Source organism: Gavia stellata, chromosome 3 (genome assembly GCF_030936135.1).
Source record: "Gavia stellata isolate bGavSte3 chromosome 3, bGavSte3.hap2, whole genome shotgun sequence".
In the NCBI taxonomy this organism is placed as follows: Eukaryota; Metazoa; Chordata; class Aves; order Gaviiformes; family Gaviidae; genus Gavia; species Gavia stellata.
In genome coordinates, this window is record NC_082596.1 from 77,630,590 (window position 1) to 77,645,513 (window position 14,924).

Below are 14,924 nucleotides of genomic sequence, written 5' to 3' on the forward strand. Positions count from 1 at the left end.
AGGAGAGAGTGAGCAAAAAGAGAAAAAAAGAAAAAAAAAAGAAAAAAAAAAGAAAAAAAAGCATTAATCCTTGAACTGGAACTAATATTTGTGCCAGTGATATCTGAGAACTGAAATTTGCCAGAGATCATGTTAGCATTGTTATTACCTAAAACAGGTTATCAGTTAGTAGACTAGTAGCCATCAAAAATGAGTGCACAGTTACTTCATAGCACAATGATGATAAGACAGCATGTCTGTGGCTACATCATTTTCAGTGCAAATCATTAAGGGAGGAGGGAAGGCACGCTCCATTCTGGCAAGTCAAATGACGCCCAAAATGGAGCAGTCATATTTTTTATAAAGACTAAGATATGTCTGGCCACACTACAAAAATGCCCAGGCAATTTGATGAGCATGAACGTCATGTAAAGAAAATTTATTTTCCGTTCAACATAGCACAAGACATATCTATCAAACAAACAGTATATAGGCTGCAGGAGCACAGGTATCAGCATACAACATTGCATGATGATAAGTATATATGTAGTGTATATGTATAGTTGTATATATAAATACTTCTTATACAGTATTAATATATATAGTTATTTTAATAGTGAGCTCAGTGCAAGAGCAACTAGCCAAAAATCTGTGAATTTACTTCTTCATTGCATTAAACAGTAGTTTAGATTATGAGCCATAAAAGTCTCTTTTAAATTCAGTATTGTGTACTGTACAGATGAACTTTTTTCATCTAAGAATACTAAAATCCTTTACCTTAAGAAACAAACTTTCAAATCCTGCTGTGAAGTAGTAGTGATGTTATCCTCAGTTTACAGGAAGATAAAGGTTAAATGACTTAATGTTTGGGTCTCAAATGACGATTGTAAGTATTCAAGATCACACTATATTTTTCAGCATCCTGTTGCCAGTCTTACTCATACAATGTTTTCTTCCCTTCATGTACATACCAAAATCACTGTTCTAAATTTTGGTCTGAATTATAATACTGTAAATACAACACAAGTCCATCCTTGGAAACAGGTCAGGAAAGAGACATGATTTAGAATGCTGTTACTCTGCTGTAAATGAAAGCAAAATTTTATTTGTTTGCTTATAGCTGCTAAGAAATGAGTAAGACTTTTGAAATACTGAAGTTGTATGATGTTCAAACACAGCCTTTAAAGTAGCTGCCAGTCATGCCTACATTTCTATCCTAACTCTTTCTTTTCCTTCAGCTTCAGCTGTAATTTGTTATTTTGTAAGTAACAAAGTTAGAGCATTTTGGACAAAAGTGCTTAAGCAGATGCACTATAAAACACTTCTGCTTTCAGCTAAAAGAGGAAAAAATGCAGTTTAGTTAAGATACCATTAGATTTTTAAAGGAAATCAGTTTTAAAGTAGCACACTAGGAAATTTTTGATTATTCTTTCAAGAACACCCCCTTCTGGCACATAGCTTAACTTTTTCATATAGTTGGGCTATTTTTATCTTTATTCCAGATCAGAAATGCTGCACAAGTGTACCCTGAAGAGAAAAAAAAAAATTTAAAAGGAAGAAAATGCATCATGTAATGCAGATAAATGAGAATTACATGCACATTACTGGGAAAGGATAAAATGACCGCAATAGGCTTCATCACATTTACTGTGTAGTTAGGCTGAGTGAAGGGTAGAATAGGAAGAGTGGCAACTCTGGATTTTATCAGAATGTCCTTGAGACATGTTAAACTTACTGACTGACAGTTATTGTATCTTTAATACATGTTAATACACATTGAATACATAGACCTTGTTAAAAATCACTATAATATCTGTTATGTCAGCCAAAGCTAAACAGTACAGGAGGGGTTATGCTGAGATAGTGAAGCTGCATCTGCAGTCAACAAAAAAATTTTTAGAAGACAGTGCAGCTTTTCAGTCAATGCTTGTTTGTTCTGAAATACACAAACTTTAACTCAACATTTTGGTTAAAACAATGACAGCATAACTCTTAGCACCTGGGATTTAGTACCTTGGGCAGGACCAAAGCCTATAGCACACCACAGAAAACATGTCATGGTTTCAGCAGACATACAAGCATGTACGGTATGGTTCCTTTGCTGCTTGATTAAGACTCTATAGATGGCTATTCTTACACTAGGGTCACAGCAACTGTATTACAAGAAGGATTCAACAGCTGTAAAGGTAATAAAAGAAAACCAGGGATGAGGTTTTTTTAGTGTAAAGTCTTTGCACTAAGACTGATAAGATTTTCTGCATTTAACTTGAAGGAATCAAATGGTAGTAGTGCAGAAGGAAGGAGGAGGAAGATGGAAGTGATACAGAGATGAGAAAAGTATGAACTTTGGATGTTTCATCTGAGTTATTTACAAGATCCTGGCATCATGACCTCTAGAATATTACATACTAGTCTGGCCACTCATGCCCAGGAAAGATGAGCTCAAACTGGAGTTATAGGGAAAAATGATAAATAGAATTATGCAGGGAATTGGAAGGCCTTTTTACAAGAGAGGACTTGGCTTGTTTGGGCTTGGAAAAGGTGTTTGATGAGGGAGAATTATGAACTATGGCTCTAAATAAACTTAGGCTGGAATTTCAAAGAATACATCCAGGTATGGAGATACTGAAACAGTTTTCAAAAAAAGGAGTTGCTGGAGGTGTGAGATCTTGAAACCAGTTCAAGATGAAATACAGTAAGTTGTTTTTTTTTTTAAAGTGTTTCTCTGAGACTTTTCCTGGAATGGAACACGTCCTGATCTTTCAGAAGGTCCTTTCTACTTTCCTTCCTTGTGATTCTCTCATGGAGCAGTTATATTTCATGATCCAAACATCTCTCTCATAAGATATACATTCCCCCCTACAAAGCTAGCAACAATTAGTTGCTTGAGATATGGAAGAAACTTCTTCTCAGAATGCTTATCTGTAACTATTCATCTTCAGCATTTCTCACATAACCTGGGACTGTACGCAGGAAGAGTGAAAGGAACAGAATAGACAGACCACTAGTTTGATTGAGCCCGGGGTCAACAGCCCTATTTCTATAGAGAAATCAATCCTCTGTTTAACCAGTTATTTTAACTTTTTATAACTGTTTTTTCATGTGAAACTAAACAAGAAGGTGATATGGGACAACTTTCCTCTCTCACAGTACTATTTGGAGACAAATCTCCAACCAGACCAGCACTCCACATTAGACAGACTTCTCATTGGAAATACAAATTCCTGGAGCTATGCAGAATTACAGAATTACAGGAATTGGGTAGAACTGTAATAAAAGACAGCCACTTCTCACCTTCTTGATGATATTCTGCACAGCTAAGCACTGAAATTCTGACCTGACTATTTTATTATTCCCTCATTTTCTGGAGGATAACATGCAATCAACTTCTAACAGCAAATGATTGTTATACAGGCTGAGTATTTTCTGAGACATTTCCAGTCCTTTTTTTTTTCCTCTTTTTTTTTTTTTTTTTTAATGTGTGAGCAAATCTCCCTCCACCTTCCACGTGGAACTTTCAAACTCATGTTTCAGCCTGTTTTCTCACTATCTTTTGCTGAATCATAATCATTTCCAAAGAGAAAAAATCATGCATCCAGCAGCAGGTGCAAAACAAGTCTAAAGATTTCTGTTTGTTTCTTACAAGCTGTAATTCCATAGTAGCATTTCCAATCACATACCCAAAAAGTATCAGCAGGAGAACAGTGGCTGCCAAGTTCTTTCGGAAAGTGAAGGCCGATAGCTGGAAGGCACTAATAACACCAACACACAGGGTGACTGGAACCATGTAAAACAGCTAGAAACAGAAGAAAAAAAGCACTTTGCAGGTGAGCATCTCTTACTGGTCTTATTTAATTAGCATAGAAGGGTTCTACTAATTAACTTTTCCATATTTGCAATATAATTACACTATAAATTAGGAAGATTTAGTCAGAAAAGCTCTGAGATTTTATAGTCCACACGTGCTGGGAAACTGCCCCTCTTACACATATACGCATGAAACAGCCTGACAAAATAAAATCTGACTACAGAATATTCCCCTTAATTCCATTTCTTTTGACCTTTCCAATATATCCATTTAACAAGCTAACTCTTCCAGATAATGAGTCCGTATGGGACTATTGCTCCAAAACATGAAATTATACTGTGAATACAGAATCTTGGATTCAGAAATAGCAGTTTCACTGATTGGTGTTTCAGTCATAGGAGAATAGTAAGGACACAATTTTAAAAGTTACTTTAATGAAGGACCATGTGTGCTGATGAAGCAAATGACAATTTTTAATGGGAACAGACATAATATTTAGAAGAGTTACAGCCATTAGGCAACAGGGAAACAGCTTCTCTGTTCAGTCTCTAGACATAATGGTAACCAAATACTTAAGGGGGGGAGGATGTGACTGGTCCAGGGGATTCATTTCTGAGTATTCAACAGAGACAGGTTCTGCTTGCAACTAGCAATGGCAAGATGTGAAAATCTGTGCTCAGTTCCATTCTCAGTTTCTGTCTGCTCTGTGCATTGAACCTGAGCTCATTAGGGCAGTGACTGCCTCCATTTCTGCTTATATAATATTTAACCTTATCCTAATAAAACTGAGATTCTGAGGTGCAACTGCAATAGAAGCAACAAATCAAGGTCTAGCTAAATACCCAGTGTAGAAGAACAACAGCCTTACTGTTAAAATTGGACTTTCATATTTCATACTGAAGTACTATGCAAACCTGTTCAAAATCAAACTAGAGGGCATCACTTCTTTACCAATGGGAAGACAGACTTTTTTTTAAGTTAAGGGCAATGGAGTGAACTGTAGACAGATGTAATGTTTTCATCTTGTTCACAGTGTACCTTATACAGTGCCATATACAAATATCGTACCATACCACTCCACAGATTTAGGTTTCAGTTATCCTGGAGCTGTTTAAAAAAATATGGTAGAGAAATCACAAAGCATCTGAGTCCTAGTATGTTTCAACAGACCTGGGCCTTTTTTCTAGAAATAAATAAATAACTTTAAACATTAAATTCTATCTGAAATCTTACCTGAAAACATCATGTGTTATAGAAGTTGGACACGTGCAAATAAAATAGCCTTTATTTTGCCCCTCTAGTGACACAAGCTTAATCTGAACAAAACTTCTCTATTTGTCATGAAATGTTCATAGCACTTACACATTTTCCATTTGTTGAACATAGTAAAGAATGCCATTCACATGTATAAATACAGTAAGAGCAGCCTGATTCTCATGACAGCAATTTCATAAATCAAATACTTCTGCAGGTTCTGGTAAAGATTATGCTACCAATAATACAGGACACAGCCTGTAATACTTAAAATATGTAGAGGGATTTCAAATTTGACAGTTCATATATTCATGTGTTCAGTGTCCCTAAATGATCTGCAGCACAATTAGCATTTAAAGCAGCGTTTGTTCCTTCCCAGATCATCATTGATCATGCAGTACTGTGCTGAATTTGTGAGAACATTTTGAAAGGAAGAGATTGACAGAAAATAATGAGTTGAGCTTGCTGCACAAGGAGAAACTGAATGATGGACTGAGTTTTTAACCAAGCCTTCTTATCTGACACAGCAGAAAAAGGAATACAAAGATTGACTGGCTAAGGAAATAATGTTTGGAGAAATGTGCTCTTACTTCAACCTTGCTCAAGCGTGAAAATCCTGATTTCAAACATGGATGGGTGAAGCTCTAATGTTTCAGATTTAGAATAGCCTGAATGAGAACAGAGAGTGTTCCAAAAATGTCTGTTCCTGACAAGGCTAGTTCATGTTTGTGTTGCCTGTGCTAGGTCTCAGCCCTTCCTTCCATGACCCACTGTGTTAAGCAAGGTGCAGAAAGTTTATGTCCTTTCTCTGGGGCCAGGAATCTTTTTACTTTTTAATAATCCAGGTGACTCTGATTGTTCACTATTGCCTCTGAAACCAATCTCCCCACCCAAAACACCTTCTTTGAGATGTAAACTGTCAACACCCAGCACCCTAGTTCTTTTAAAACAGTAATTCTATCCCTTTCCCACAAGTAGATGACCTAATCTCAAATTCCCACCAAACACTCAATTAATACTACAGCAAGCCTCATCACAAGTGATTTATGAAAAAGCCTTTCAGTAAGGGACATATATATATGCCTTATATGCATATATACATGCACATACACACAGATATATATAAATACATATATAATGGAGCAATTTTTACTTTAGTTTTTAAAGAGTCACCTTTGAAAAAGATATTTTAAGATAATTTGTGGAATTCATGCTTAAATGGAATCCAAAACCAAACACAGCCGATGAAAAATCAGTGAGTAGCAATGACTGAGAAAGTTAATTCTATTTCACCACCTTTGCTTATTGGCCTGAATAGAAATCTACTTCTCAGGCTTGAAGAAGGTAAGCAAAAATTCCTATTTCATTTAACAATGTTGGCCTAAATCCGATGTGCCAAAGTCAGGACTCAGGGGTATTCCTGTCTTTACAATTGATTAAAAGGGTAAGATTCAGGTAAAAATAACAACTTTGGTGGTATTTTCAAAAGAAGAGAAGATTTTCAGATTTGTTAATGAACTGCATGAAGATAATACTATTTGTAATGCTAACAATGCTAGAAATTACTTTATATGAGAAAAATAAAAGCTCAGGACAGAGACCTCACCCATTTCTGATCTAGGTCATTTTGTGTATATGAATTAATAAAGAATATTTTCTACTGTCTACCTTGCCAGAAGAAAAAGGTACCAGTTATGAGTATCTCTCATATTACCCACCAACAGACAACATAATTATGCCTTTAAAGTAGTTGACTGGTATCTTCAGGCTTCTCCAATAATCTGAAAGATTTTGCCAGTGGCAACTCAAAGCACAGAAACTTCTGCTATGAACTGCCGTGTGGAAGATTCTCTCTGTCTAGGTTGATTAGCCAGCTTCCTTTTATTTGCAAAATAGCGCAGGTACCTAAAGCTAGCATATGCTTTACGTTACAATTCAACTTTGGAAAAATGAAGAACACAATCCCTGCCTTAAAGAATTTTATCTGACAGTATTAAAGTAGGAATGGTGTCCCAATGCTTGTTAACATGACAGAGAAGAGCTGTTGCTCTGCAAAATTCAAATCTTATTCATGTGTCTTGTGACCATATCTCCTTTTGCTCATTTATGACAAACTAGTTAAAAATTGACACCTGAACACATGCTGCCCCACACAATACATACCATATCACAGCAGAAATTAGCAAGCCAATAAGTTCTGTAACCCAGGCCTGTGATGTGCTGCAAGCGTTTTGTGCCAGATACTCTGTCTTTCACTATGGCACTTCCAATGGATGCAGTAAGGATAGAGAAACCCAGCATGATACACAGTGCTACCCCACACTGACGAACATTCTCCATTCTAGGGTACAAAGCAAAATGGCATAATGAAAACACAACGGGGAAGAAAACCCTCACCAAACCCAAACATTTTCAAGGCCAACTTCTTACCAAAACAACACTAGACATTATGACCTTAATCCTATTTGCAAACACCATGCTCGTACACTGTCAACATCTAATCAGAGAAGAGGAGCAAGATGATATGTTAAGTCACAAAACTATACATGAGTTACTGAACACAGCATGTGTTTAAAGTCTGAATAGTAAAGTGAAACTTTTGCAAGTATTTCCCTCACCACAGAAGATTAAAATTTAGAAACTTGACAATCATTTAAAGCAGTTAGTCTGTTTGAAAATATCATGACCTGGTCACAAACACTCTGTAAAGCACAGTCAGTGTAAATTCAGTAATTTTCTCTACAAAATAATGCAGACATATCTGATATAAACAGTAGACTTGACATATAAACACCAGACTAGAGAAAATGCTTTACCCAGTGGAACTGAATTGCATCTATCAAGTCACAACATCTATTGCATACAACATACATGCTTATTGAATTAACAGTTTCAATTGTCTGCTCATTGCAGCTGTTATATATTTTAAGAGTTTGCTCACATTTTGTCCTCATCCAGCAAGGCTCCTCCATATGGTTGGCTGTAGAGTGTGATCCCTGTGAAAAGCAACATACATTATGAAATAGTAAATGCTACATCAGGACTTCAAGTTCTAGACTACACTGTTGACCCCTTATTACACAAGATGAATGAAAAGGCTATATACTTAATAAGCAACAGAAAGAGGTCAACCACCAAGCTGCCAAACCAAATACTGTCTCCTGTTGAGTGATTTCCAGAGTCTGGATCCACCAAAATCTAATGAATAAACATAAGTAATAGATGTTTTTCTGCACTCTGCAGAAATGGGTTCAACAATGCTGTATGTTGCTGCAGGATCTACATCTAGAGACCAAATACAAAACCTAAAGTAGAATTTGTTAATCTTCTGGAGTAAGGTAGGTTGTTATTGAAATTTATATACTTGGTATTTTATCATTGCTAAAAACACTTTTAGATTGCTGGTGTTTTGCAGAGAAAAACTGTTTAGCTAAATTCACAAAAAAAGGCATATCTCAGATTGAAACTGTGGAGCTTTAAATTAAAAACATACCCAATTTGGGAGACAAAGAAAAATCCTGAGTAAGCAACGCATTCTTAGGCTTATTTTGGTTCTTGGTACAACCCGCCTGTAACAATCTAGCAAACTGAACTTCAGAACGGGAAGGTAGTTTGTGGACAAAAACTTTTTGCTTTTTGGTTTTTTTTCTTTTCAAGCAGAAGAAAAGGGGGGGGGGGCGGGGGGCAGGATGTGCAAAACTTTGTCAGTGCAAACGTTGCTGTCCAGCTGGTCTTGATGCTGTTCCTGACTTCTTTCCGCCTGTGTACCTGACAGGTGTGCCAGCTGTAACATAATACCAACTGGAAATTCTTGCAGTGAGGTCAAACCAGCACTATCTGATTAGAGTATCTAAAATAAATCCATGCTGTTCCCCCCTGCCAAAAAAAAATTCCATCTTAACAGCAATTATAATCTTCCCAGTATTTTTGGCAAAGAAATAAATTGTTGGTAGCCTTCGATGGACTCTGCAGGGTGCCACTTAATTGAACACATTTGGTCATATTTTGTTAGAGCCCAGCTGTATAAAGATAAAAATTGTCTTTGTTCCAGTAACAGGTGCAATCTCACCGAGTATGTCTATGCATTTATTTTTGCCCCTTTAATTTTTCATTCCTCATCTTCAAGCCAAAGTAATCTAAACATTACTAAGTCACTATGGGGTTAAAAGCTGAACAACAGAGGAAGATGATTAACTCACACACAAAACTAGTACAAGGTAAAGATTTTTCAAATATAGTTAAAAGCTGTACACTGAAGCCCAATGGCAGTTAACGAATCAAAAGGAGATTCAAGCCAATAAGGTTTTCATTCATCACTAGTAGATACATGTGATATTTGCAGAAGTCTTTCATGTCATTTGCCTAGAGTGACTGTTTAAAGTTTTCCTTTGTTTTTCTTTTACACCATTAATCTTTTAAACAATAGGTGCTATTTGTTCTGAAGCAAAAACCAGTATATCAAATAAAAATATTTTTTCCCCCTGGAACCAAGTATTAGTTGAAATTCCATTTATGTAAAGGAAAAGTAGTATGATAGAAAAAAAGGTTCATTCCCAGAAAATTTTTCTAAGTTTTTCCAATGGTTAAATAAAGGTGTACATATTAGAAGAATGTCTTTACTTCATATATATATAGGATTCCTATTGAATTAGAAATTAGTAGCCAAAAAGAGAATTAAACCAGATTTTTTAGGAAAAAAAAAGAAACAAAAAAATCTGATTTTCAGACTTAATCTAATCACAATGGAGGAAAGTTTTTTGAAAATGGGAATTTTGATCATTTCAGAAGCACTAAAACAAGCAGTTAACAACATGACATGTGCTTCTTGTACTCACTGGTGCTCAGCTAAAATGGCAAAGAGCAGAAATGTCTTCCAGGCCTCCTCTTCTATGGCCATGAGCTAAGTTCTAGTTATAGAGGATCTTCCCACGATTGTCAAGGTTTTGCCTTCGTGATCAAGAATTTGAATGCTCTAACCACGTCATCCTCCCCCAAGCTTCAGATGGCAGAAATCCTACAGTAAAATTGCTCCAGTTCAAGGGTTAACATTTTTGGAGCTTGCAAATCTTAAAATACTGCCCACGATCAGGAAATGCCAAGACTTGGAGACTTATAGGTCCTACTGATTCACATCCCTTTTCCCAGAATTGTGAGACAGGTAAACTTGTCATGTGGGCTGTGGTACAGAATTGTTGCCCATAAAGCATCCAGAACTGGGGCAGTTTGCAAGGAATTCAGAAGGTTCTCCACTATATTCCATGAATTAATCCAGGCTGATCTGAATCGTATCCCATTGCTCTACTGCTATCAACTATCTGCTGTGTTTAGTGAGAAGAATATGCATTAGCAAAAACAGAGCTATGAATTCATGCTTGTGCAATTTCCTGTGCAAATGAATTCATGGTCATAAACATAGGTTTGTCCACTCGTACGTTTTGAGAACGTAATCAATGAATTTTATAGGAGGAGATCATCTGCACTGCTGAAACTTTTCAAAAAGACCCACAGGGAATTAATGAAACATGCAAAACATAACAATGACAAAAATGACATCAAATGTTTTGCAAGGAATAACTTCTGCTCAGGAATATTTAATGTGCCTGGAAATAATCGCTCGCCTGAAATCATCATTGCCTGTCCCTACTAAGTGCACAGATCCCAAGAGGAAACTAACAAAACTTTCAGATTACTGCATTGCTATTAAACAAAAGTCTACAGCAGTTGACTTGGGTTCCATACACAGAAATACACTGCTGTAACTCTCTAGTACAGAATAAACAGAGTCTGTGAAAAAGAGGTAATTGCTGGGGGAAATAAAAAAACCATGACATTAAATAGCATAATGCTCCTTGCAATCTTGTATCATACAATACTGATCACAAAGCAAATGGCACTGAATTAATTTCCTTCAATGGAAGAGTCCCAAAAAGTAATTGCTCTTCTTAAAAGTAGTAACCATTTTCTACAGTCAATTTCCATTCAAACTATGCAGATGAAACAAAGGATTGCATTTTTTAAATTTTACACACACAACTGAGATTAAATTTCCCAGGGTTGGAATTACAATTAATCAAAGAATGACCATGTCAAGCTAAGTTCAGTTCTATGTTAGAATTCAAAATTCTATCAATGTATTATATTTAATACTTGCCTTTCATTCATTATTTTACATTTTTCAATTAGTCTGGAACATGAGGATCTTCTGCATTTGCTACACTTTTTAGTATAATGATTTCTTCCCTCCCCACCATAGTCCAAAAATAGATGATGAATTTATATAAAGCCAACAAACTGGCTTGTAATTCATAGAGGAAAAAAAGTTCCCTTGAACGTAAGGAGAAGAAAATTATAAACTATCTTCTAATAGGAAAATAAGCCAAGCGTATTTGATATACACTATTTGCTAGTATATGTATTTCTTTATTAAAAAAACCTTCCATGTACTTTTATAACCTATTCCTTCCTAAATTTCTCCTAACCACCTAGACCATATTTCTTTACATATATTTCTGTCCCAATACAGCTGTTAGCATGATGTAAAATGTACTTATTGATGCTTTCTTGCCTTTATGTGCTTTCTTACTATGTAAAGCTGCTATAATAATGCTTATTAAGTTGAAAACTAAACACCATCTTTGAGGACTTAAAATAAAAACTATAAATGCCAGATAAACCAAGACATTCTAAATGACAAAACTTCTATTAAAGAGAGGTATGTGGTGTTTATGCAAGGATTTTTTTAAGGATTCTATTTGCAAACCTTGTGTGAACTGCTTTCAGGACAAATTTTACTAAATCAGTATTCACAAGGGAAAAAAAAAGACAGGCAATATCAATATTATATGATTCAGCTCTAACTCTGTCTGCTCCTTTTCATAACTTTCTTAGTATAAAGTTATTTATTCCACATCTACAGATTGCCATTATATTCTCCTGACTTAATCACAACAAGAATTTTCCTAATTGTCCTAAAACATCCTTTGTCTGTCCTTGGCACAGAGTTGGTCACGTTATTTTTACAGTGAGAATTTAGGCTTCTTTATAGGCAGAGGTGAAAAATTGTGATAGCCACCAATTCCAATCTTTCCAAAGCCCTGCATAAGCAATTCAGAACAGGAAAAACTGTGACCATGGAGATCCTTATACTATATCAGGGTTTTAATGCTGTCTTCAGAGAGTAAGTGAACACCATGATGCCAAGACTTCCTTAGACCTTTTAAACTTCTCCAATAAAAAAATTAAGAGATTGAGAAATTAGAAGCACTATTTCCCTGATTAGAGTGGGGTGAAGAGGAGAGAAAGAAACATGACTGTATACATGTTAATTGATATATATATGCATGCATAGTTCTGAAAACTAATGAAGCCAGATGTCAATCCCAACAGAGAGCACAAGCACCAAGTTATTTTGGTAGTATATTTTCTTAGCTGGTTTTCAGCTAAGAAACTCCTTTTTCTTTCTTTCCTCGGTTGTTTTACCTACAGTTAACTACGTTTTTGGCTCAGTTGCTCTCTCTCGTATTGCTTAGTGAAAGACTTATCTTTACACAACTGAGAAACAAGGGCATTTTTACCAGTCCTGCAAGCCACATCGGTAAGGAAAAAAAGAGGAGGGTAGTAGTCAGAGCTTCACAGTTTAATGATAAGTTGCATGACTAACCCAGAGGGGTGAGGGAGAGTATTGGAAATGCCACTAGGAGCTCCATGCTACACGCTCAATAGTAGAAGAGACAATAAACAATTAATTGTAACCTCTTCAGCTTCTCCATGATTTCCTCTTAGTATTCTCACTTCCAGGCTGAACAATCCTATTCCTTTCCTTACACTTGTCTTAATTAAACTAATTTTAGATTCTAATATGTTAAAAAGGCATCCCTAACCTGATGAAATAAATTCTTTATAAAATGTTATAAGCATTATGACATTCTCTAGAATAAAATACTATCCTTTTCCATTCTGGATAGGACAGTTTGCAGGAAAAAGGAAAATGCATCCACATTACGGATGCTTGAAATGAACAGCATCTTGGTTGTAGAATCCTGCCCTGTTGCCATTCAGGAGCCGCACAACTTAAGACACCTTTCCCCCTACCAAAATCTTATTAACAGTCTGCAAACCGTACCTTCAAGAGAAAGTGCTCTAGATCTTCTATTTCAAATCTAAACCACCTGACCATCTATCAGAAAAAAAAGCCACATGCAATGTGGCATAGTCTTAGAGACTTGAAATGTTTCCTTCCTGTAGGTTATAAAGAACATGAGGCACTGGTAGCCCTGTCCATCCTGTGCAACTTTCCACATAATCACATGTTACAAAATCTGTGGGTTTGCACTTAAGAATGAGGACAGTGATATGAACCGAGCAGTACTTTTTCATTATAGGGTAGAGAGATCTAGAGGAAAAAATCTCAAGGGTCTTCAAGCTTGTATGCCATCACCATAGGCTAATCAGAGCTGTCCTTAGGTACGTTTCACAGTTCTGCACCACGTTTTGGGTGTGTCTGAGCCTGTCTCTTGGCACCCCTTTGTGAACTATCTTTTCCTGTCACGTAGCATGCTGAATCTTGAGTACATAGATCAGTTTGGATCCATGCCACTAATTCTAAATGTCATAATTGTTGCAGACTTGAATAGAAGACCAGTCTAGGTTTCTTTATTCCAGACATTTTATTTCAGATTAGAATAAAATAAAATAGTACGTATAACAAAAATGGAGGTAGCATATATATATATATATATATGCTTTTTACAAGCTCTTCTTTGTGAGCATTTAAAATTTATGACGAGATTTCTGTTTGTATAAAATGAGACATTACAATTTACTGAAAATTACAGCTTACATTTTATGGAGAATTTCACAGGCAGCACCCTCATTAACGATTTATATTTTACTTTCCCCCCCAATAACTAGACATGGTTAAGAAAGTTCCTACTAAATGGCATTTCACAGGTTCCTTTGAAAAGAGGTTTAAAGTTACGATTTGCAAAGCAATCAGGAAACTATACAGTCACTTTCCACCAAAACTCAGCTGAAGATGGGTCTCTTGATCCCTTCAGCTCTTTTGAAGAACTGAGTCTGAAATAAATGAGGATGCTATATGAACGCTTACAATGAGCCCTAGAATGAAAGGTTTTTCAAAAAATCAATTACTTCAATAGAAGTCCTGAGATGGGGCAGCTGCGTCACACAAAGCCTTTCTATATTGATACATTTCTGTTCTTTGAGTAATCATGTAAGAACCTTTTTTGACCACTGCACTTTACAGACATCATTATAGATGACTACCACTCCTTCTTTCTTTTATAGCCTTATCCTAAGGGATAGGTAATAGTCCTTCCCCTATATTCCAGCACGATAAACACATTCTGATTCAACTGTATACAATTAAGTGTGAAAAATAACATAGTTTTACTTGATCAGAATTTCTATCTTAAGCTTAAGCAAAAAATGTTGCCTTTTAGTTTTTTATTCCTCTTCATTATTCCATTTTTTATTTGCTCACAATTACATTATCTAATTGTAGGAATGCAGCAGTTCAGAAAGAGATTTAAAAACATACGAACATCATTCACATAAGCTTGAAGACCAGCCAGAGCTAAAGAGTTTTGACAAAAACCCAGTACATTTTACCTTCTCTGTTGAATAGTCATTCTCATTTTTTGTTTTTTATTGTTTAGCATGTTCATTTTCATTCTCTGTCACTGAATTTATAACCCACTAGAAAACAAAATGTATTTGGTTTCCTTTCCAGTAAGACAGTTGAGTTAAGTTTTTTCCACAATAGAAACACAGACTTAGATGATTATGAAGCTAGAGGTGGCTATGCACATGGTACAGAAGATGAGCTATTTTCATACAAGAAGTATTCCCAAACTGCTGATCC

At 35.9% G+C, this 14,924-nt stretch overlaps 1 protein-coding gene across 1 annotated transcript in view; it reads right to left on the reverse strand.

Moving 5' to 3' along the window:
• Positions 1-14,924, reverse strand: part of ABCA13 (ATP binding cassette subfamily A member 13) — a 203,041-nt gene that overhangs the window by 45,096 nt on the left and 143,021 nt on the right. Inside the window, exons 42-44 of the mRNA XM_059815467.1 lie at positions 7,983-8,037; positions 7,205-7,382; positions 3,660-3,775 (exon numbers count right to left, since the gene is read on the reverse strand). Of these exons, the coding sequence (XP_059671450.1) occupies positions 3,660-3,775; positions 7,205-7,382; positions 7,983-8,037 (349 nt within the window). The remainder of the gene's footprint in view (positions 1-3,659; positions 3,776-7,204; positions 7,383-7,982; positions 8,038-14,924) is intronic.